Source organism: Phlebotomus papatasi, chromosome 2 (assembly GCF_024763615.1).
Source record: "Phlebotomus papatasi isolate M1 chromosome 2, Ppap_2.1, whole genome shotgun sequence".
Lineage (NCBI taxonomy): Eukaryota > Metazoa > Arthropoda > Insecta > Diptera > Psychodidae > Phlebotomus > Phlebotomus papatasi.
In genome coordinates this window covers 36,960,347-36,985,494 of record NC_077223.1, presented here as the reverse complement: position 1 = coordinate 36,985,494, position 25,148 = coordinate 36,960,347, and the positions used below count along the sequence as shown (strand labels likewise).

At 33.6% G+C, this 25,148-nt stretch overlaps 1 protein-coding gene across 3 annotated transcripts in view; it reads left to right on the top strand.

Annotated features, from left to right (window-relative positions):
• Window positions 1–24,892, top strand: part of LOC129804043 (mucin-2-like) — a 49,508-nt gene extending 24,616 nt beyond the window's left edge. The window contains exons 3-11 of one of the 3 annotated variants that reach the window (XM_055851055.1): window positions 9,167–11,158; window positions 15,036–15,230; window positions 18,942–20,324; window positions 20,773–21,024; window positions 21,709–22,461; window positions 22,526–22,768; window positions 22,925–23,668; window positions 24,154–24,279; window positions 24,348–24,892. In XM_055851055.1, the coding sequence (XP_055707030.1) occupies window positions 9,167–11,158; window positions 15,036–15,230; window positions 18,942–20,324; window positions 20,773–21,024; window positions 21,709–22,461; window positions 22,526–22,768; window positions 22,925–23,668; window positions 24,154–24,279; window positions 24,348–24,425 (5,766 nt within the window). In that variant the 3' untranslated portion in view covers window positions 24,426–24,892. Of the gene's footprint in view, window positions 1–9,166; window positions 11,159–15,035; window positions 15,231–18,941; window positions 20,325–20,772; window positions 21,025–21,708; window positions 22,462–22,525; window positions 22,769–22,924; window positions 23,669–24,111; window positions 24,280–24,347 lie in introns of all 3 variants that reach the window. The other 2 variants (XM_055851054.1, XM_055851056.1) reach the window with 2 other exon arrangements.
• The last annotated feature ends 256 nt before the right edge of the window (window positions 24,893–25,148 follow it).

Below are 25,148 nucleotides of genomic sequence, written 5' to 3'. Positions count from 1 at the left end.
GCTTCAGTTTTGCGCAATCTTTTGTTTCAGATGGCAAATACTCTCCAAATTCACAGCTCTCGGCTAACCCACGGAGTCGTAGAATATAATCGCTAATATTTTCACCAATCTGCTGATTTGCTTGGTGAAATTTAAACCTCTCAGAGCGGATATTCACTGTCTTCTTATAATGATGACCCAAAAGCGCCATAATTTCTTTAAAAGTCATCTGGCTGGGCAATTTCGGGTAAGAAAGCTTCTTGAGGGTTTTATATACTTCGTTGGACATATTAGCGATTAATGACGCAACTCTCAATGATTCTGGAACACTTCCGGCGATGAAATACTGTTCCACGCGGTCTTTGTACCCCACAAAGTCTTCTTCAGGGTCTGCCGCGGGAAATTTTCCACACGCGGTGACCACGTTTTTCGACGTGCCCTCTTCATATTCCGTAGGCATCTTCGCGATCACTGGCTTTTTCTCAGTTTTCCCGTCGCCAGCTGATAAATCCGTGGTGGTCGAGTGGATTTTTCAGCCGATACGAATGAACACACACTTTTGGGGAAGGATATTAAAGTTTATTTACAGACTTACTTTTATTAGATGTTGTCTCTCCGAAGGTTCAGCTACAAGTGACCTTCTCATTCTTTCACTAACAGTAACTCCCTCTATGTACAATAATTATTAACTTAGTACATATTTTAGTACAATAGCAGTTACCGTCACTTGCTAATTTCAATACACGACAGTTTTTTCAATAGGGATACGAGTTTTAGACCAAAGTTTTGTAGAATGAAGTGCAGTAAGACTCCTGCAAGCGATTTGAATTTAAATATCTTTAATACCAAACCAAATAATCTACTTATAGCTTCTCATAACTTTCAGATGCCGATTTCACGACCAGAAAGCGGTCTTCAGACTAAAGATTATCTCAAATTCCCAAAAAATAAGTAATTGTAGAGATTTTTCGGAATTGGATGGTTTGTTTCCTTTCTTTCTAAAATTTTATAAAAAAAAGAACTTGGCATCACCATAAGGTGGATTGGTGATCTTAGATATTGGGCTATCAAAAATTGATTTTAAAATTAACACAACCCACGTTTGATCATCTATTAATTAATAACGCATTTAAATAGGCTCTTGAAATACTATTAACCTTTTAGAACATTACCAATTTATGCTACTACAGTCGGCGTTAGAAAAATTAAAATCAAAGGCGATTGGATTATTATAAGCCACTGACTGGTGGAATTTTAACAAAAATATTTTTTCTTTTAATTTATTCAATAAAAAGATCAATCATTTAACTATTTATAATCCTTTTTTATTTCCCTTTACTGTATAAATATGTTAAATTAAAACACCTAAAATCTTAAGTACACAGCCAATTTTTTAAAGCTAACCCCATCTGCCAAGTTCTGAAAACCATAGCAAGAAACAAAACCTTAATTTTAAGAAATATACAAATTAGCAGTAAAGTATTTAAAATTTTAAAAGAAATGAAATTACTATACGAGCTTTGGTAAAGAAAAAAAAGTATTTCATTTAAACTGCAAGATGTTAATTATGATTAGCTCTGCAATTCTAAGATAAATTTCCAAATTTTAAATTTTTAAATTGACCTTGAAAGGCTGTTTGGAAATGTGTTATAAAAATATTTAATTTAAAAGTGTCAATTATTTTAAGCCTTAAAACTGTAATATTATAAACTGCACTGCACAATAGTGGAGCTGAATTGGAACTGCCAAGCTTCTTTAGGTTTTCTGGGTTTTCTTTAAATTTACGAGGACCTTTTTAATTTTTGAATACTGAAAATTAATTATGAGAACTCGTAAAATTGTTATGAAGCGTTATTAAGCTTCCACGTAGAACCCAAAATCTCTAGCTTTGACATTAAATATGTAATTTTAAACCTTCAAGCTTATTACACTGTGCAACGATGATTTTGTCCCTGGGTTCTCATGCTATTTTTTCTATTGCTAGGGTCAAATGATTTACGAAAATACTTATCATTTTGATTTCATTTGGATTTTGCGCCTGGAACCGATTTATTTCTCACTATGGAATAATTTGTTCTCCTTTACATGCCCGATAAATCCTCTGAACAGATGAAGTTTGTACAACTGACACCAGGGGCGCTATAGTCTCATAAATGTCAGAAAACATGGGAAAATCGAACTTTTTAGCAACTTTGATCAAAAATATCTCGAAAACTAGGACTGTCCCTAACAATCTGTTTTGTGGATTTGATAGAGAATTTAATCAGCTACATTTTCGTCCATGTACAACTTTTCTCTCAGATTATTTTTTAACCTCGATATTGAGGTTCAAACGAAAAATGAGCATTCAGCCAATTAAATCAAACCTTCATAATTTCGAGTGTTATTGTTTTTTTTCCTCGCAATTAGACAGTACAAGCTTTTATTATATTGTTTAATACTTAAATATCGATATTATGGTGATTTTTATATGACATTTTAAATTTTTAAATATTATTTTATTACTTGGAAACTTGTAAAAAACTTTAACGTATGTGATATACATAAAGTAACAATTACAAGTTCAAAAACTAGTTTTAGATTTATTTCGAGGAAAATCACGTAATTATGAGGTTAAAATTGTAGGATTGTAGATAAACGTAGGATATTTTTTTAAAGAATTATAAAAAGAAATGAATTTAGAAAAAGGATTTTTTGCAAAGTTTTCCATATGTAACTGGTATGTAAAAGGTAAAATAGATACTTATTGATTCTAAAACGTAAATTTAACAAGAAATATTCTTTGAAATATTTAAAATTTTGCAATATGCGGTTAATATGCCTTTTTTGTAATAGTCTTTTGAGATTGAAATAACACTGAAATCTTACTGAAGATATTGTTTGAGTTATTACCTTGTATTATATCTAAACACATTTTATAATGCAATAAGTATTAATAAAGTCCTACAATTGTAAGAAAAGTGTAAATAATACTCTGGGTTATCTAAACTTGAAAAGAAAAAGTCAAAATTTGCGAAATTAGTTAAGTTTTTCTTTAGTTGGCTGAAAGCTCGTTTTTCGTTTGAACCTCAATATCGAGGTTAAAAAATAATCTGAGAGAAAAGTTGTACATGGACAAAAATGTAGCTGATTAAATTATCTATCAAACCCATAAATCAGATTGTTAGGGACAGTCCTAGTTTTCGAGATATTTTTGATCAAAGTTGCTAAAAAGTTCGATTTTCCCATGTTTTCTGACATATTTGAGACTACAGCGCCCCTGGTGTCAGTTGTACGAACTTCATCTGTTCAGAGGATTTATCGGGCATGTAAAGGAAAACAAATTATTCCATAGTGAGAAATAAATCGGTTCAGCAGAATCGGAGATATAGGCACCCAAATATCAAAAAACGGCAAAAACGGTTTTACCTAGATTCCAGACACAAAATCCAAATGAAATCAAAATGATAAGTATTTTCGTAAATCATTTGACCCTAGCAATAGAAAAAATAGCATGAGAACCCAGGGACAAAAAAAAGTTCAAAATTGTTGCACAGTGTTATTTATCTTATGGCCTCTACACACTATGAGCAATTTCTTTAAAAAATGACTTTTTAAAGAAAATTTTCCCTATACTTGTAGGCAGAAACATCAGAATTTTGTAAAAAAGGTAATTTTTGACGAAAATTGCTTCTAGTGTGTAGGTGCTATTAGAATTGAGGGGTAGAGTTATTTGGAATCATTTCCGATTTACAATTTTAAGATTTGCTCCCTGTTTTAGATATGCATTATAGGAAAAAAGACCACAAAATACAAGAAAAAGAGCACTTTATTTTAGGAAAAGAATCACATTGACAGTCATATTCTCACCGTCACCGTCAAAAGCTCACCATTTTTCCTTAATTTACGCATTTTCATTGCAATTCTTACGCAAATTCTCAAATACCGTATTATACCTTAATCTTATACTCAATGGCACTAGGTGAAAATGATATAAGAAAATTGAAGAAATAAAACGAAAATACGAGTAAAAGAACTGTACGAGAAATTGATCGTACCATTTTTTTGCTCACCGTTTATAGCATTTTCGTTTTATTTCTTTAATTTTCTTAAATTATTTTCATCTCGTGCCGCAACTCAAAATATATGATGAGGTAATACAGTAATTGAGAATTTGCGTAAGTATATTGCAAAGAAAATGCGTAAATTAAAGAAAAATGGTTGACGGTCAATGTGATTCTGCCCTAATTTCTAAAACAATAAGGAAATCTCAAAATTTCAAATTGAAAATGGTTTCAAATTCAAATTGCTTCCTTTTATCCTAAATCTATTATTGCAAAGATATATGTTTTTTTTAGTTTTGATTATTTTGCTTATGTTTAGTTTTTTTTTTGTAAATGCTCATTTGTTTTTCTTTGTATTAATTTTGTATCAAAACCTTTATTTATATTGTACAAACGAAATGTTGACTTAGACACTTTACTACTTTAACTTAAACTCCACAGAAAGAGCAATAATCCCTTGATTTTGAGTAAAATTATACTCCCTCAGTTCCAAAAAAAAATCATACGTTTGCTATTACATTTTAATAAAAAAATATACGACTTTTTTTTTTGAATTAGATGGAGTATATATAACATATTTCGACTCCTCAAAATCTTGTAAGAATTTTGGAAATCCGAAATTTCAAATTTATGATGTCACGTTGTTTGTCCGTTCGTGATCATCAAAGATTAAAAGTCGATATCTCTTACTGTTTGGTCTCCAGCCTAGTTATACAAGGTTTTAGAAAACTAGAAACGTTTTTCTTTTTAATTTTGAAATGGTTGTATAACAAGAAGTTCAGTGTCGTTCAAAAAGAACTTTAACTACCATAAGTTTATCTGGTTTTTATTATTACTTATATTGAATGGCTTTGAAGAGTTATTGCATTAAAAATTGGATTAAGTATTTCAGTGTGAAAAATTATATCTCAAAAGACTTGCAATATTTAATATCAGTAATAATGGGAGATTATGGACTTACATGAGTGTAATTATAAATCTTTCCGTTTGTGTTGATGGCGTGCAATTCTTTTGACTCGATGAAGTGATCTTACAATTTAATTACGAATCTCTGGTGTGCTCCATATACCGGTTTTACAAGTTTTTCACTCTCCTTTTCATCTCTCTTGTTCCTTTTCTGTTGCATTTATGCATAAGTAAAAAAAAGTGTAAGAAGAAAGTGGGTGATAATACTTTGTCAGTCAATGATCGAGAAATTATATATAAGAAGTAGCTGGGTGATAAGACCATATACATATGCAGACTTGACATCACTAAAGCCACAGCGTCTCTCATCATTAGCTCAATCAATCTCATTGACTTTTATTCCTATGCACGGGCGTATAATAAAATCAGCTTAAGTCCGATAAAAACATTTTCTGTGGTTTACAGCACTTTCTTCCTCTTGAGCTTGAGAAAAAAAAGAGAGATGTTGAGCAATAAAACCATTAAGTGAAATGAGATGGCAAAAGTCTGTCTTTTTCTCAAAAGTTACAGTATAAGTAAATATACTAAAAAAAATTTCATGGTATCTTAGCAAGAAGGACAATATAATAGCCCAAAATTAATTTACTAGTGCTCATCAACTGAAAAGTGAATGCGTGGGAGTCAAATCAAGTCTTGTTGGGTGATTATGGTTCCCTTATTTTGATGATGTGAAATTTTATGCACAAATTGAGATATATCAGTATAGGAATGTAATTACATTGTTGTGACAAAATTCTCTTGATCTTTTGAATTTCTGATTTTAATTTCTTTTAGATTTTCCACGAAACTTTCCATATTAAACCGGAAATACAAATTGAGTTAAGAAGAAAAGAAATAGGTCTAATCCATCTTCAACAAAATTATATCAAATGAAAGAGAAAATAAGTCTTTAGGAAGAAATTTCAAGGTGTAAATTAAATAATGCATATCGTGTCTAAATTTTAACAAATGTTGTTCTTCTGTTTTTTTCTTTTCCTCATTACTAACATTGAGTAAACAGCAAATTTATTATGATGCGATCACCTTGTATTACTCACGCATCTCGCGATCAATTTTACTTTCTACCACTTGCGACTTCTTCATTTTCATGACTAATCGCTTTTACATTGAGGATTACACATCGATAGACTCTATGATTACGTGCATCAGTGATTATAGATATTACAACTCTAGGTGCATGATTTTTTTTTAACCATGTAGTTCGATTTAAAAAAAAAGCGATCACTCAAAGCAAAAAAGAAAAGATGTTATGAAAGTGATAATGTGAGCTATAGTTTTTTAACTTGTACATACTTTAGAGCGACATGGGGGTTGTGTTACGAATCTTTTTCTTTTTTATTTTGAAGATGAAACCTTTGTTGCGAAGAAGGTGCAAAAATGAAAATACTATAATGAAAAAGTGCCGCAAAACATGAAATTGGTGGAGATATTTCGTGTTGGGAGAAAAACCTATCAATCAACGTAAGGAAAGAATATTTTGAGTAGAAATTATGCAAGCATTTAGTGAAGACATTACTAATCATCAACAACATTAAGCCATTTGTGAAAAAGAAACTTTGAAAAAAAAAATGAATGAAGAAACGAGGAAGTTTGTTAATTTTGCTAAGATATTTTAGAGTTTTTTTATCATATGTATTTTTCCCTAATTTCCACTTTTCAGATTTAAGTGTGGATATGTGGATTTAGTATAGATATGTAAAAAGTATAAAAGCTAAAAAAAAACACATTACTTGAAGACAACAATCAATTTACAATTGAAATTCACTGTAATTTAATCCAATTGAACTTTCTTCTTTCCGGCTTAATGACGCTAAAAACCTTGTGTTTTTTCTTTAATTATTTTCCCTTTCTTTGCAATATAAATGAACATTCTTTGTCATAGATGGAGACAGTTTTTGGAAATACTGACACTAAGGTTTTGTTCTCTGGTCTTATGAAAGGGCTGAACTAACTTTATTTATTTCCAGAATGCATAGAAAAATAAATAAAATATCAACTGCGCGAAATTTCGGACAGCTTGCAATATCGAACACTTGTTATGTTTCTCAAAATTTCATTAATTTTCAGTCTTCTATGTTCTAGAGGTTGTACTTGTAGAATTCCAAGAAAACGTAGCCTCTATGAAGTAGATGCTCTGCAAAGCTTTGGAAGAGTTTCCAAATGGTAAAATAACTTCAAAAAATTTTGTGTCCGATATTTCACACAATGCAATGTTTATATTTTTATGCATTTTTAATTGTATCAAGAATTATTTAAACAAGTTAAACAAACCATAATTTCCAAATAATACTCTTGAAAAGGGAATAATAAAAAATCAACTTATATTTGAAATATGACGCTTTAAACTTGGAATACTGGTCCTAATAAGCAAACTGTCCGAAATTTGGCACAGTTCCCTATTAAAAGCTTCTTATGATTTTTCTTATAATTTTGAAGTAAGGAAAATAATTTTAGATCACATGCTCTTCTGTAATTGTGAAAAAAATAATAAAATGGAAAATTTATAAGTTTTAAATATTCAAAAAGAGACATTTCGCCCAATCAGTTTCACATTTAAAAAAAATAATATTTTAAGGACGAAATAATACTTCAAAACAAAATTGATCGCTGCTCTAAGTAGTACACTAAGTAGTACACGATTCTCTAAGTAGTACACTTAGCTATGCTAATATCTGAATAATATGACATTCTTGTATGACATCTGGAGATGATGATACAAGATGTATGACCATCTTCTTGAATTGCATTGCATCTACTGCATAATATATCGAAGTGGAAGTCCATCTTATTCAAGTGCTTATTCAGGAATTTTTTAGTTAGGAGATTAGCACCTCGTGGAGCTCTCATGCACCTGCCGCTCACAACATACATTACCCATTTCCTGTTAATATCATTTGTAAACTATCTACTAAACATACGACAGTTAGTTACCGTGGTCCAGAATAGAAAAGCTTTGAACATATTTCTCTTTTCACAAGATTTCCTGTTTCTGAGGATACTCCTACTACTGGCTTAGATACAATAAAGTTGACGTTAGCTCATGTAACCTCCAAGCGGTGCGCTTTTTCATTGCCTATAAACCCTATAAATTCTCTCTATTCCTAAGTAGTCAGTATAGGCCAGACTCTCATAATTACTAGATCGATTTTAACAATATTTCAAGCAATCTGAGACTGTAATATTGTTGTCCTTTGAAAAAGGACACTAAGTCTCTTAGCTGAAGATCTGAAATAGAACAATGGTAACCAGCTCCCAAAGAGCACTCAACATTGGATCCATCGTTAAAGCCTATCAGCCCCCTTCGGATTTAATAGATTAATCGTTAACGTTCTTTTCACCCCTCACTAAATGCTTATTTTCACACTAACTTACTTCTTACGAAAACCTCCTTCATACTGAAAGCTATCCCTCATCAAATAATCAGGATAACTCCTTATAGGTTCATTGAGTATTTTCGCATGTCATGCCAATGCTAATTTTCCAAGTCTTTGTTGATTGTTATGAGCGGCCAAACTCGGAATCAAATTTTATTTTGAATAGGATCTAGGAAAGGACCATATCATACAATGAGAAAAAAAGAGGATGCGATTAACTTTTTTTCCTCATAACTTTAACACTTTTTAGGTGTAAAAATATATCAACATTTTTTAATGCTAATTTTACACCTTTTTAAAGGTAAAATTAACATGAACAAGGGTAATTTTAACTCCCAATACACCTAAAAAGGGTAATATTTACACCGATTTAGGATCAATAATAACTTTTTTTCCTCATAACTGTGCTGGATTATTCTATTATTATTTAAATGTGACAAAAGTACTAATCGAGTTATTTAAATAAAGTGTAGTATACTAACACTGAGAAAAAAAAGGCTGCGATTAACTTTTTTTCGTCATAACTTTAACAATTTTTAGGTGTAAAAATATATCAACATTTTTTAATCTTAATTTTACACTTTTTTAAGGGTAAAATTAACATGAAAAGGGGTAACTTTAACCCATAATATACCTAAAAAAAAGCATAATATTTACACCGATTTCAGATCAATACTGCAGGGTAAAATTAACATTTCCGTAATGTTATTTTAACTTTTTCGGAGTTCTCTTCAGTGTATATTATACATTATCATGTATTTTCCGTCTACTAATTTATTTCATTTTTGGATTATATTTTTACAGTCACAACAGCGAAGATCATGGCACAGTAGCTGGGATGATTTTGACAGAGACAAAGATCCTGTAGATCTTCCAGAATATGAAGACTATGGGTATGAAAAAATTGTAGATACTAGGGCTGTACGTGCATATGCGCCAAATGCACACTTTACAAAGAAAAGTGACGATGCCAAAGTGTCGCAAGACAAAGAAAATGGAACGAGTGTAGGAGTAAAAGTAAGAGGTAGAGGACGGTTTCAACCCTCCTCCCCAAGATCTGACTCAACTACGAGAGCCACAGAGACAACGTCGCGAGTGTCAAAGTATTCACGAAATCGACAAGTCAATGTACCAAATCGACCTTATACGACAACACAGAGACCAAGAAATACCCCAGAAAGCCAATACAGTTGGCGAAAAGATGTAATTTATGAGAAGACAGACGAAGAAAGTAAGAATCCTCCGAGAAGATACGAACCTCGTAGTCGAACTAAGGGAACAACAGAGACAAGTTCACGTAGACAGAATGAGACTCCATCGAGTCCAATAAGGTCACGTGGAGGATATGCAACAATGGTGAAAAACAAGACGAGAGATTCAAAGGAACTTCCTAGAAAAGAAGAAAAGAGAACGTATAATCCGGTAAATCGTGGAAGTCGTAGGGGTAGAATTGTTACAACAACTGAATCAATAGCTACGACTGCAGTTAAATTTGTGCCAACAACTACAACTTCATTACCATATACAACAAGGAGTGAAAGTCCCACAACAACTCCTAGAAAATATCCATCAACCACACCATCACCTACCACAACCAGGTTACCAATTACAACGCGATTGCAAACTACGACAAAATTGCCAACTACAACGAGATTGCCAACTACAACAACATTGCCAACTACAACAAAATTACCAACTACAACAAAGTTACGACCTCTAAACAAATTTTCTCCAACAACTACAGAACAACCATCTAAAATTTCAAGTTTGACTAAGGTTACTTTAGAGAACTCTTTAAGTCAGACACAAACCCAGAGGACGCGTCCAACAGTAGTATCGCGTGGAAATGCGAATGCTTACACCAGACAGCAGTCACAGAATTTGTCAGGGTCAGATGATGACAAGGAAAATAATTATTCAGAAAACTTCAAGAATTTGGAAAACTCCTTAGGTCAGACACAAACTCAGAGAACTCGTCCAGCAACGGTATCACGAGGAAATGCGATCTCTTACACAAGACAACAGCCAGAGAACACATCAGGCTCAGATGATGATGAGGAAGAAAATTATCCAGAACACTTTAAGAAATTGCTTCGGCAGAAACAAGAAAAAGAAGGTTCTCTGAGTACAGCCACAGAAAAAGCCCGTCGAGTTGAACCAGTAAGACCACGATTTATTCCTCGTGAAAGACCAACACCACCGTCATCAACCTCGACCACGACAATAAGTAGCAGTGTGGGGTCGAAAGTGAAATTGAGCGGTACAAGAGACAATGGCAATGTGAATTTTCCGCCTAAACAAGCGCAACGTGTAAAATTGGTGGAGAATTTTAATCCGGCAATTGCTGTTGATGGTGATAATTCGATACCTCACACTTTTCCCACCACAACCACCACCACCACAACAACTACCCAAGAGACACCGAGATTTTCGCCATCACCAAAACGCTCCAAGGTTGTTGTCCAGGAAAGTTACTCACGCATAAGTACACAGAGTTCGGTGGAAAGGAAGAAACCAACCAAGAACTGGGACGCACCATCTGATTGGAGGTCACGCACAAGGAAGCCAACAACTTCAACAGCGTTTATACCAACGGCAACACCAACTACAACATCTGAACTACCAGTGACTACGGCAAAATTCGTACATACCTTCAGCAATAGTTTTAATCCTTTCCCAAAAGACTTTGATGATTTCGGCACATACACCCATCAATACAGTGGTCGAGTGACACCAACTCAGCCACACCATCAAAATCTGATCCAGGGGAATTATGTAAATTTTCACCTTCCCACAGTAAGTATATATATATGTTAAAAAAGATCAACTTTCATTTGTGATTTCGTTTATATTGCTGCTTAATCTCAGCATCATAATCTTTTTTCATGTTTAATTTGTTTGGTCCATTTTTATTCAACGTCTATTAACCTTTGAGTATCTTGTCATTTCTGGTTTTGTCTTTTTTTTATTTTAAGAAAATCTAAATTGTCGAAATATCGCATAATGATATGCATAACAAGTTTTGCTTTAATTAAGCATTACCTAATCAATATGATCTAAATGTCAATGAACATTTGACAAGATTTGTAAAATTAAACGAATTAATGGATATATTTTATTACATACGTCATTAATGCATTCTGATTTTGTAATAAAAAAAAAATATTTCCACGATTAGGAATATCCCAGAATTTGATTTAAAATCAGGGCTAATCATTAATAAATACCAATACATATTTTTTTACAAAAAAAACCATAAAATGTGAGCATAAAGACTGAACTTAACTGCCGTTTCTTTATATTTTCGTCTAAATTACATAAGTTTTAGTACCATCTCACTTTTTAATGTACCCTCTTACCTTTTGTCTATTTATGATATTTTCTCGACAGTTATTTTAGCAAGTTAAGAGGGGAGGTATTATGCTTTTAAATTTCAAGATTGCATTTGACATAGCAAGTCACATAGTAAAGTAAAGTGCCCTCGAGTCGACCGGTGGTCAATATTGAATGTTTTAATGGTGAATTTCTATAAAATTGTCACCGATTCGTATTTATTTATTGAATTATTTACCTATTAATGTTAGATCATACGCCAAATATTAGTGCAAATATAAATAAATTGATTAAAAACCTCTACCGGTCGATTTGAGGGCACTTTACCTTAATGCAGTATTTATTTTAAATTTTTTTATGTACAGTTACTTGAGCTTTTATTCCACATGCTTTTGATGCATTGATGCTTCAGTAAGACGACTGAGCAAGATGTGGATCTAGTCATTTCGCTCGCTCTCACAGGAAATTTTAAAAATATGTTTTTAAACAAAAGTTATTGCGCGTTTGGCATTATAAAATAAAATTATTCCTATTATTATTATTATTATTATTATTAAATTTTCTATTATTAAAAAACTTACGCTCATCCTCCCTTTAAATAAGTTATGCCTCATTAAGGGTACTATTGTAAGACAAATTGTACGAGATTTTAGGAAAAAAGCTAAACAAGGAAATTATTAAAGGTAATATTCGGTATATCAAAAAAAATTGAAATGTGGAGAAAATTGGTGTTACATTATCCTTATGAATCCATAACTACTTGTACCAATTATTCACAATTATTTCAAGGAATTAAAGTATTTTTATTATATAGGTGAAAGCACGCTACCTTCGGACGGATCAAGCGTCGGATAATTCAATTTTTCTCTAGGTTCCTTGTGGAACTCACCCATAGGTCTTTTCTGAAAATTTGAGGCATTAAACTAGCTATTAAAATAATGGACCAAATTCATTTATAATACAAAAAAAAATTATTTGTGCGTAGCATAAATCGTTAAAAGGTAGCGCGATTTCCCCTATATAAATTTAAAAAAAAAATAGAATTATTTGAAGAAATTTGCAATATTTTTTGTTCTTTTTACAACTTTCAATATTATTTAAAAATCAATTAAATAATATTTCTTAATTAAATTATTTGCACTTACATCATTAATAGTAAATTAACAAAGTCCAAGCTTTAAAATTGGTTTGTTCAGAAGTCCAATTTTTTCCTTACAGCTAATTTTAATCACTTCCTCCTTCCAGATCAAGGGAAGGGATTTTCTAACTATTGTCAATGAATGACTCACCAGGAAAATGAAAAATTTAGATGATGTGCGTGCATGTTATTTAATCGAAAAAAATGTATAAATAGTTTTGAGAATGCGTTAAAAATTATCATTATATTTTTTATATATTTTTAAAAAAGTCTAGTAATGTAATTGATCAATTCAAAATGCAAATGAACGGATAACTTACTTACAGTATTCCTACCTGATAAGGTTGTCTGACGCGATTTCTAACGTTTTCCTCACCCCTTTTTTGGAATCTTTTAGCCATTAGATGACCCAACTTGGATGTGGGTTAATCTTGATGCATCTATAGTTCGATTAATTTAGTTTTTCCTCTATGTCCTCTACAAACTAGGAGCTATTTAAAAAAAAATGCCTTTTTAAAGAAAATTTCCCCTATCTTTGTAGGCAGAAACGTCAGATTTTTTAAAAAAAGACAATTTTTGAGGAAAATTTCTTCTAGTGTGTAGCCACCAGGAAAGAAAATGTTTTAAATTTTTTTTAAGTACGGTAAAACATCCCTAACCTAGTTTATCAGATAATTTTTAACCAGTAGCTCCTAGAAATGTTCTTTACTGCTGTATTTTATTGTATAGTCCCAACTTGTTGCATTCAACCGGGGCATTAACCAAATAAATATTCTATTCTAATTCTATTCTATTTTGGTAGGGTGAAAGGAACACCTATTGACACTTTCATGTCAGGACTTAACCCTACTCTGTACCATTTGGAATACGAAATTCGAATACCTATCCTTATCGAAAAACGCAGATTAATGAAAAAATGTCATATTACTTAGACTTTGTTATATGCATTAAATAATTTTTTACACAAGGGATGAATAAATGGCTCTCAGAGTGCACCGTGAACGGCGATCGGTAAAATTGTGCCGATCTGGAGTTAAAATTGCGCCGATCGACACAATATTAACGAAATATCCGTAGATTCGAGTACCAAGCCGTTTGCAGCGAAAAGTCAGAAAAATATTTTTAGTGATAATTTTGTAATTTTTCATTAATAGCTCCCAACTGTTTTCCAAATCTAATGAGTGGAAAATGAGACAGAATAGTGACATAATCCAAGATATTAGACTAACCAAGAACCACTGAAGAAGACACAATACAGTGTCGAAAGCTCTGGATACTTAAGTTTTAAGTTTGGATTAAACCACCTCACCGACGCTCACTGGAAGGACAATTTCATCCTGAAATAGCAGAGTAGATTCCTTTAAACTCGTATAACACCATAAATATCCTACAGATAAATCCAGTGCTAAATTTTAATGTATTGTATACTGGAAACATTAACCCATTCAGTCAATGTACCAGAAATACTTGAGATAGAATGTTCATATTTTGGGATTAGTTTCCTACAGGTTAATAGATGAATTTTTTGAAAAGAAAAAAAAATTACCTATTATGGGGGCGCGGGGAGCCCCTGTCAAACACACGTCGTAACGATCACTGAATTTAAATTATGTGCATTAATTCATTACAAACTATATTGCTTTAGATAGAGTAACTATCCAAACAAAACAAATTGGCAACTAGAATTCAAATCAAGAAAGAGGAAAGATGCCAATTTTAACAAATTCGACGGGATGTTGTATTTTCCGTACGCCATTTTGAGCAAAAATGTTGCATGACCTTCCGCGAAGCAAGAAAACAATAACAAAATGTATTTTTATCTCTGTCGGACTATTTTTACCAAGTAATTGAAGGACGAAAGTTACTTAAAATCCATTCCCGACAGCAATTCGGATAAAAATTTCCCAGTAATAAATCATCTAAAATCACTCAATTTGCGTATGATGTATAATACCATGGTAAGGAATGGGTTAATCTTCTAGACTTACTCGGCAAACCGGCACGAAGATCGACAAAATTTATGTGAAATTGGCACAATTTTTACAAAAGATAGGCAATCGAGTGAATTGTGAGCGGCACAGTTACCTACCCCTTGTTTTTATATTTTGACAAAAGTGTCAATAGGGGTTCCTTGTCGAAGAGGTGTTCCTTCGACCCTAATATGATTCACCAAAAATCCTCATCAAATCTTTACTTTTTCAGGTTTCACATTCTTCAACGCTATCAACAATTCCAACAACATCATCGCGATTTAGTTCACGCTACAGGAACGTTTACAGGGCACCAGCGAGTTCCTTTGTGTCCCAAAGACATGGTCCATCTGCAGCAATTGGTCATCCCGTTTACATTCCCACAATTCCATCCATACGCACCACCCATTCCACAACACAACAACCGGTACGTTTCAAATATGAGACTGGCTCTAAAAATGCCGCTGTACACTCTTTATTGAAATATTTGCATAAGTTGCGACAGCGCGTGATGATTACGGTGGTCAAGGCATTTTCAGATGCATCCGCCACGGATAATAAAGCGCTTTTTGGCAGTGGCGCTTCAAAAGCCAAGGTCACTTTTGGTGATCGGAAGACAAAGAAAGCCAAACATTGGTGAAATTTATAATTATAATTTTGTATTTTTTTCTTTTGGTATTACAATTTCTTTTTTTCTACATCTGACAAAAAGAATGGCATCATCATCAAATTAAATTGACAAAACATCTTCACCTTGATTTTATGGTGAGACCGGACGGAAGAACACGAAGAAAAAAAATGAAGATATAATATTGCTCATTTTAAATTCATTTTCATTCTCACACATTGATTTTCATCATTCACCATTTCTCTCTCATCTTTTTTCTGTTATTTCCCCTACGTTTATGTATTTTTTTTAAAATACTTTTCTTTTCTCTTATATTTTCTCTTTTTTTTCTTTCTTTCCTTATCACACCCACACACAGAGTTTTGTTGTAGTCCCACCACAATTTTTCACAAATCACTTTGTTAGAATTTTGTTATTAGTGCAAATTTTTTTTTTAAAAAAGGTATACTTACGAAATGGTACCTTATTAGTTTAAAGAAAATCACAAAAAACACACTTTTAGTTCTTAGCAAAATTTGCTTTTTTGAATTTCTTAGCAAAACCAAACGATAAAATACGATTCGTTTGAAATTTATTAGTTAGTTAGTTAGTTAATGTTAACCCCACAAGTTTTTAAGATTTTTGCACATTTTGTTTTGAGTGTGTGTTTTATTTGTTGTTTTTTTTTGATGTGTGGGAAAAGTAAAAGAAAATCCTTTTTGTGTCCTCTTTTTTTCTCTTGCAAAGGCATTTGAATGGGAATGGTCTATATTGCATCCACCGGTGAGGATCAACGAATTGCATAGCGAATCGCCGTGGAGCCTGATTTCCAGTCCTCTCCCGACTCATCGGTGGACCTTGGGTGAACCGTTTAGGGATGGTTTTTTCTTTATCTGAGAGTGACCTCCTGTCCCCAGTTTTTGCACAATGTTTTTAAGGCGCTCCTATTTAACTAAAAAAAAGAAACTGACGAGATACCAAAACCACCATTTATCATCAATTCATCTTGTTTGTTTTTTTGCTGTTATCATCATTTGACTCATTTAATTTCATTTACATATTATTTGTTATTTTCTCTTTATTATAAATAACCCTTTATGCACCATTTATTCTAACAATATTTTATTGATTTTTTTTTATATATCTTGCTTGTATGCATTATTATAAATATCATGGTCATGTGGAATATGATTGATTTTATTATCCATTCAATTGAGTCGTTTTATTTCTCTTTTTTTCCACTAATTTGCAAAAATAATTTGCTGCAGTAATTGCAATTTAAAATGCATTATTTTGATAAAATTCATTGCAAAAAGGACATTGGTGTTAATAAATGGTTTCTGTTTTTTTAATGTAGTTTCATGCTTCAAAAAGTCAAGAATCATTTTTCATTTTTATTATAATTTATGATATTTTTTATTAAGTGTAGCTTGCAATATATAGTTTTTATACATAGAGGTTATTGGGCTCATTATTGCAATATTTGTTGAAATTTATCTCATACATCATTAATGCAAATTTCATTCATTCATTGGACGAATTTGAGTGAAGTTTTCACGAAGATGCAACTCGATGAATTACGCCGATGTTTGGCTTTTTGAAGTGATGAAGCGATTTTCCCTTGTTATACTTTCTTTCGAAAAATTTACTGTTCTTTTTTTTACTGTGTTTACTATATTTTTGGTCTGATTCTTCTGTGTTTTTAGTCAAAATTTGTGACGTGACTTTACTTTGCTGACTAAAAGATATTATAGATGTTAATAGTGGATCTTATGAGTAAGATCTATCCATAAATAAATTTAAGCCACGCCCCCTGCGAAACCTATACCTAGACAGAGGTTATATTTCAAAATTTCAATATAAGCGTAAAGTGTGCGACCTACTTGACAATTTTTAACCTAGTCAGCGGTCAAAATTATCCAAGCCTTTTATTTATGTCCTATTACTTATAGAAGGGTGCTTAAGAGTGAGTTAACCCCACTTGTCCTAGACAGTTCATTCCGACAGATTTAGGTAATCCCAGAATCTTTCAAGCCGGGGTAGCAGACTAAGAATACCTATTAGATGTTAGATAAGCCATTAACGTCTCTCGATCTATCGCTACTTAAGGAACGTATTCATAGTCAATTCGAGGGTCTTCTCAGTAAAACTCCTAAACTTGCTGAATGTTCGCTTATCGCCCCTTATCTGCCCTGCGCTTAGATTTTTTTATAGGGGAGACTGGGGCAAAAAGTCACAAAACAGATATTTTATTTTTTTTTACAAGCAACCCGAGCACCTCCAAAATTTCTGATTAGCACAGTTTTATAGGAAATTTACCGCTCTACAACTCTGTGAAAGTCATTTTCTTCTATTTTGTAAGGAAATATATTTATCGAGCCGTTTTCTAAAAGGTAATTTTGTGATCATTCTCGAAAATGCTGGGGCAAATAGTATCAGGCATAAGATATTATCATATTTTGATTCGCTTTATTACGGGATTCCCTAAATTTAAGTAAAATACCGAGATTACATATTTTCATAGGAAATTTATTCTTCTACACCCTTGTAAAACACCCTTTTCTCTATCTGAGCAAGCTTTTGTAACATACATTTTGTAACATAGATTTCTGGAGAAAAGAATCTTTGTAAAATTCTGAAATAGATAGCGGATTCGTATTCAAAGTATATCCAGATAATTTGGGAAATATTCACCAGTGCATAAAATTTAATATAAGTAGCTTATAATTGATATCTTCTGCACGGAAAATATTTCAAAAATAGGGCTAAAAATTTCAATATTTTTGAATTTATAAATTCCTTGTTCAAATTCTAAAAAACTTGCGACTTTGAAGAAGACCTATGGAGGCTATCCATGTAAAAAATTTTAAGCCACTATCTTATTTATCTTGGAAGATATTGAATTTTAAAATTTTTGAATTGTGACTTTTTGTCCCAGTCTCCCCTACTCATAAGTTGAAAAGTAAACATTTCTTAAGGTCTTTGTTAGAAAAGTCTTCGGCGTAAAAGGAAAACTTCTCAAAAGATTCCCTAGACAACCGGGGCAGATCTCTAGGATCGCTAGATAAATCGACATTGTACTCAATCTGCTAAATGAAATATTCTACTAGCATATAATTGCAATTGCATATGTGTTGCTCACAAGAACTATAGCCTTAAAGTGCAAAATCGCATTCTTCTAGCAAAACATATATAACTTCGTATTTTTAAAATAAACTAAATATGTGCACTAATTAAGTTTCCTTTTGCGAAGTCTTTAAAAAAAAACTAAACACGATTTATTTTAGGATTTTCTTTTAAGGTCCAAAAGAGTGTATCACCTAAATTTATTTATGGATATGTTTTTCTGAAAAGGTCTTAATCATAACTCTATAAAGAAAAAGTTTTTAAAAAAAACTTCAGTGTCAGTAAAGTAAAGGAGTCTCAAATTAGCTTTTTGATAAGTGTGCAGCAAAATTTATAGAGATTATTATGTACTTTTATCGTAAATTTGGTGTATGAAAAAAAAAAACAAACAAAACAAATTTGCAGGAATTTGCTGTAGGAGCACGCGGACCCCGCGGTGGTTTCAATAGAGATCCATATGCCTATGATTATGATTCGGAATTTGCCGAGCGTCGTGCAGATGGTCAGGGTGAAAAGCAGCCGTACAGTAGTGGTTTGACCCAGAGTCAAATCAATGTTGAGACATCAAATCATTCACCGTCTGTGACGGTGTCAATCTTCAGTGCCCTTGCGGATATACTCTCCCAGACAACAGAAAGTATTGAAATGTCGTCTAGCTCCACGGAAAATCCCATCATTGGCGATAGTAGCACAAATAATCGTAAGAATACTGAAGACACCACTTCGTCGGTTACTTCACCAGTTTCTACTACCACGACAACAACTAGCACAACTACTTCCACAACCACTACAACCACCACCACCACAACTACCACAGAACCCACAACAACTGTGGCCAGTGGTACCACCACGGAACAGGTAGTGGATATGCCCAGTACCGTTTCAACACTCCTTGTACATAGCAACGTGGGTGGGTTTGGCCAAAGTCACAATGAGGATGAAAATGAAGTGTCAAGAGATAACATTCGGCATCTTCGGATGCCCGATGTTGATACAACATCGCAAATTCCCGATACCTCAATACCAGACACCACTACTTCCTATATCCCACAAGAATCCACTGTTGTCACCACAGAAAGTATCCTATCAACTATCACAACCCCTGTGGAAGATGATGTCCAAACGGACGTTATCACCACAATCCCTCCAAGCACTACACTTGAACCCACTGCCATTAGCACAGACACCCCTGCTGAAACTAACACATACTCACTAATTGAAACTAGTACTACCACTATGACACCATCGGGAACACAATCTGTTGTGGATAGAGACGATGATGGCTTAGGTCGAACGGATAGACCTACAACCATGGTTGATTATACAACTTTGATTACTAAAGATTATGATACAAGCCTAGAGACAACTACTAGCTTCCCATCCCGTTTCGGTGACTACCGTTTACCAGCTTTGCCACTAGGGAGTATCATCACAACCCGTAGTCTTTCGACAACAACACCACAACCGCCATCAACAACCACAGTTCCGACAACAGCAACACATATCCCACGACGAAGGGATTACGTGGTGTTTGGAATTTTGCCAAACAACACCGTTGTCGCCAGGTATCCGGAAGAAGAGGTAGTTCGAGAGGACCAGGGCAGTAATTCCCTCATCGTATATGGCATCTATCCCAACAACACTGTGGTTCGAAAGTATCCCAATGGCACAATAGTACCGGAAATCACTAAAAATCAAATACTAATAACTGATATTGATCCAAAGAGTCTCACAGATCCCAATAGTGAACTTCATCGGCTCTTAAGTGATCCCCAGAGTGTCACAACGGTAACTAATTCCAATGGGATATTTTTTCCCATGTTCACTGTATGTATACTGTCCTAGAGAGATAAGTATTCTTACTACTCACTAACTAGTAGATCAATTTTTTCCTTCACTAAATTCCCATAACACTCCTAATTAGTTAGTCCTTGGCTCTAAGGTGCTTAATAGGAGACTATTTTTTTGTAATACTAGGTGCATTAGTTGCTTCACATCCTATTCCATATACAACTCAAAATATTATAAATATTTATGGTAGAAGCTGGAGAAGTGGTGTGAGGAGGAAGAAGAAAAAAAAAATATGAGAGAAATTTGCATCCCCAACCTTTTGTAAGAATTGGCAAAAAAAAACTTAGATTCAGAGATCAATGAGAAAAGATTTCTGTGTAGCTAAACACAATATATCTTCAAGTATTTTTGTTGGATATGTGTGTCCTATGTACAATTATTGCAGAGTTCACCACAAATCATCAATCTTCTGAGGCGTCTCAATCAATCTGAAGAGGCACGTGCTAAGACTGATCACATTATCAGTTTAGTGCCTTCGAGAGCCGAGAACATGGGCAATGTGGAAATTGTGACACCGGTTAGACCGATTAGTACGCCGGCTACAACAACTACAACCACTACAACATCAACAACCAAATTCGTTAGTCCAGGAACGCAGAAGCCAACTAATTATCTCACTTTGGACATCGATCCACTGGTCAGTTAAGAAAAAAAAATCAAAATATATAATTAAATTTGTGGTTGCTAAAATGCAAGTTACTCCCCAAACTTTTCAAGAAACAATTTCCCCAAACTATTCATTAAACGAGATGAAATTTTAAAATTACTTTTAATTTTGACTTGATCAGTAAAGCACAAAATTCAACTTTCTATCATACAATTTTATTAAGTGTTTCGAATATGTTTTATTTTCGTCTAAATTACAGACCACACCAGTAACACTAACAATGTATAATTAGGTTGTTGTGAATTTTTCCGGCGATAAATTTATTAAAAAAAAATCTCTTGGACAGAGGCGGAAAGTGTATTTTCTTAAATAAAATCTCCTTCATATCCAATTTTGTTTCACCTGAGTGCAGAAAATTATATATCATGCGCTTCATTTCAATGTTTTATTAATGTAAAAAAAATGCTCTGGTTATTTCAATTGCATACTTCCTCCAATAAATTCAGCATACATTTCTTGTTTTAACTTATGGGCAAAAATAGAGAAGCAATATTGAGCTTTTCACTTTCAACTCTATAACTTGTTAGCTCGTTATATTATAAAAGCGTCGTGTTGCATCATTTGTGTACAATGAAGCGAAAAAATTTGCGTAAAAAAAATTGTAAATAAGACCTTTGCCTTAACTCATGCGGTATTTTTCCCCACATTTTGCAGGCAAATCAAGTGCGAACAGGAGTTGATACTAAATTAGATGGAACAATATATAATTGGAAACCTGTCACGACGACAAATTTACCAACAGAAACAAAAGTCACAGAAGAGATCAATACTGTAGTTCCGGCTCGAGAGAAATCTGTTGTACAATCGTTGACAACCTTAAAGTCACTTCTTGGCATTGGTGGTACAGAAACACCAAGGGATAGGGATAATTTAATATTCGATGAAGAAACATCACCACCAACAACTGTTGGACGAACAACAAAGCCAACAACGACGACAACAACAACAAGATCAACTACCACACGACCTACAACAACCAAGAAACAGGCAACAAGGCGTAAAACTACAACAGCTAAGCCAACTCTGAGTGAAGAAGAGGAACGGGAAACATTGGAAAAGAATTTAGAGTATTTGCAAACACTTCTAGGATTAGTTACTCAGCCACCGAAGAAAAAGACAACAGGAATTACACCAGGTACTACTTCTAGATTGACTACAACCACAATTCCAACTACAACTACAAGGAAAACTACCACAACTACAACAACTCCTTCTACTACAACGACACCTACAACTACAACCACGACAACTACTCCGACTACAACAACAACGACAACAACCCCTACAACAACAACAACAACCACAACTACAACTCCATCAACTACAACGAGGAGGAGCACAACAAAGCAACCTGTTCGAACAACAACGCATACCGATTTTGAAGATTTGGCCTTCCTCAATAGACTAGTGAGAAGATTAACATGTTCTTCATTTGTGTACCAAATTCTAAATTCTTTTATGTGATTCACAGAGGCAACTGTTTCAAGTAGTCAGTCCAACAACAGCTCGGCCAAAAGCGAAGAAAACAACAAGTAGAACAACAACGACGACAACAACCACTACAACGACTACAACAGAAGAACCATCCACTTCGAAGACTCACAATTTAGAACTTTTATTGAAACTCAACGAGGTTTCAGCCAGCACAAGTGCACCATCTAGAATTCCTACGGTGCATACGGATAAAGAGGATATTGAATTCCTGAATAGTTTGGTAGGTCTAACCACAACAACTAGCTAAATCTTCTTTATCTTGTTTTGTTAAATTTGTTAAATTGTTTGTTGTTTTCTCTATTGGACAAACCCACATAAATGAAAAGTCAAATGTAATTGACCTATAGAATATCCTTTAATTCGTTTGTTAATACAGCGGAATTACGCCAATTTAATCAACACGCCACGACCCTCACAGGGACCAACTTTAGCGAGTAGAATTGTTGAATTGGCTGTAAATAGGAGTGGAAAGGCTGCTAGTGAATATCCAAGAGATTCTGTTGCAACAACACCCATAGTTCCTACAAAGGGCACATCAACTGCATCAACTACCAGCAAAGATAGTCCTGAATCTCTAAAAGAAGATTTGCAATCCGTTTCAAAGGATTTGGAGTTGTTATCTCAACTTCTTGGTCGTCCAGTGTCTCTGTCTGATTTACCAAATCTCACGAAGGAGTTCCCTTCATCAACACGCTCAGCACTTGGATCAGCAACAGCGTCAACAGCTTCATCAACATCATCTCGAAGTACAACATCAACTTCAAGTGATATTGGCATTCGGCCAACGGATTATGGAAAGACAGATGATGCTATTCTGGCGGCAGTTCTCAAACAGAGAGGCATTGGTCCATCTCACAACAGTGTTCCTATTGAGGAACTCTTCCAAACACCAAGAACCACAACAGCGAGACCCAGACTATTACCACCAACATCAAGACGACCTATACTCGATGGACTGGCATGGCTATGGCGCACGTGGCAAGATACAGCACCGCGTTCAAATCGAGAACCAGCGCCACCAACTAGACCGATTCTTCAAATTTCTGGCTTCCAAGCCTATCAATCCACACAAGATAACGAAAGTCCTGACAATGGAGGCATCGATCAAGATGCGATTCCGGTAAGTGGGAATATTTTAATTTCTTAATAGTCATACATATTTGAGACATTCTTGAGCACAAATCAAACGATAAAAAAAAACAATTTACATTATAAACATTACAACTAGACATAATCCGAATGCAAACTAAATCAACATTGTGAATTGGACGCGAGATACAAAAATTGGCTTTTATATTTTTCACAACATTTTCTCCGATAGGAGGCATTGATTTCTTCCGCGAGTGGCGCTGGCAACTGTTCTCAATTTTGAATTTTTAAGGATATTTAGTTGTAATGGTTCAGTGAAGTTAATTTTGGTATTTACTTACATAGAATTGACAAACTCTGTACTAATTTCCAAACGAATGTCCTTCATTTGAATAGGCTTTCAATTAAACTTGAAACATATTTATTGAAAACACATACTGACAAAACAATTAACACTTGGTCTGATGGTGAAAGAATGCTTCTGTGCATCATTCTGAATCACCTATTTCTCTGCAGAGACCTTTGGATGCAAACTATGACTCGAATCAAAGTAGTTCAGGATTTGGCGTAGGTGGACAATTACTTAACGCAGCAATTGGCGTGACTCAGGCCGTGACACAATTTCTGGGAGTCGCGTTTCAAGTAAGGCCCTCCGCGGCATAAAATATAGCATTTCCGATCATTCATTGAAGTTTTAATAATTTTTTTAGGGAGCAACAAGATCGTTCCAGAACGCTTTTAACAGCAATCCAACAGATGATCGTTATTACCGCTTGAGTGGAAGATGATAGAATTTCCACAATTCCTCTCTCAATCTCTACGTCACTAGATTTTTAAGGACTCGCATAAGTTTTTTTTTGTGGTAATGAGAATTCAAGAATGCGTTTTAGGAATTTTTCTGTCATAGGTATACTGTTGTTTTATGTATAAAGAAGTTTTCTATGTCGCCAACGAACGTGGAAGTCTTAATCGATTTTTATGATGATTATTTAATTTTGTAGCAGAAAATAAGAATTTGATGTGTGTAAATAATGTCTTAAGGATAAGCAGAACTGAGATAAATTTGTGTAATTACTGTTTTTCTTGTCTGAAGAATCAGTATAAATTTACATATATTTAAATGTTTACGTCACGTAAGATGCCATTAGATTTAGAGAAAAAAAGCAAAGGGACAGATCGATTATGTTTCAAATTTAGTGAATATGTTGTGAGCTATATACTTGCCTGAGCATAATTAAAATAGGACATCAATTAAGAACACTGTGTTTTACTTTTTGGTGGATGCTTTCTCTAGGACATGATATTGTTATCTTTTGGAAGACAAACGGTAAGAAATATTGCTTTGTACAGATACCCTGAAAAGTCCGTAAAATGGATATAAAAAAAACAAGACGTAAGGAAGAGTATTATTCCTTATTTTTTATTCTATTTTTTTATTCTGTTATTATTTAAATGTGACAAAAGCAGTAAATAAAGTGTATATTAAGGATACTAAGTATACAAAATTTTAA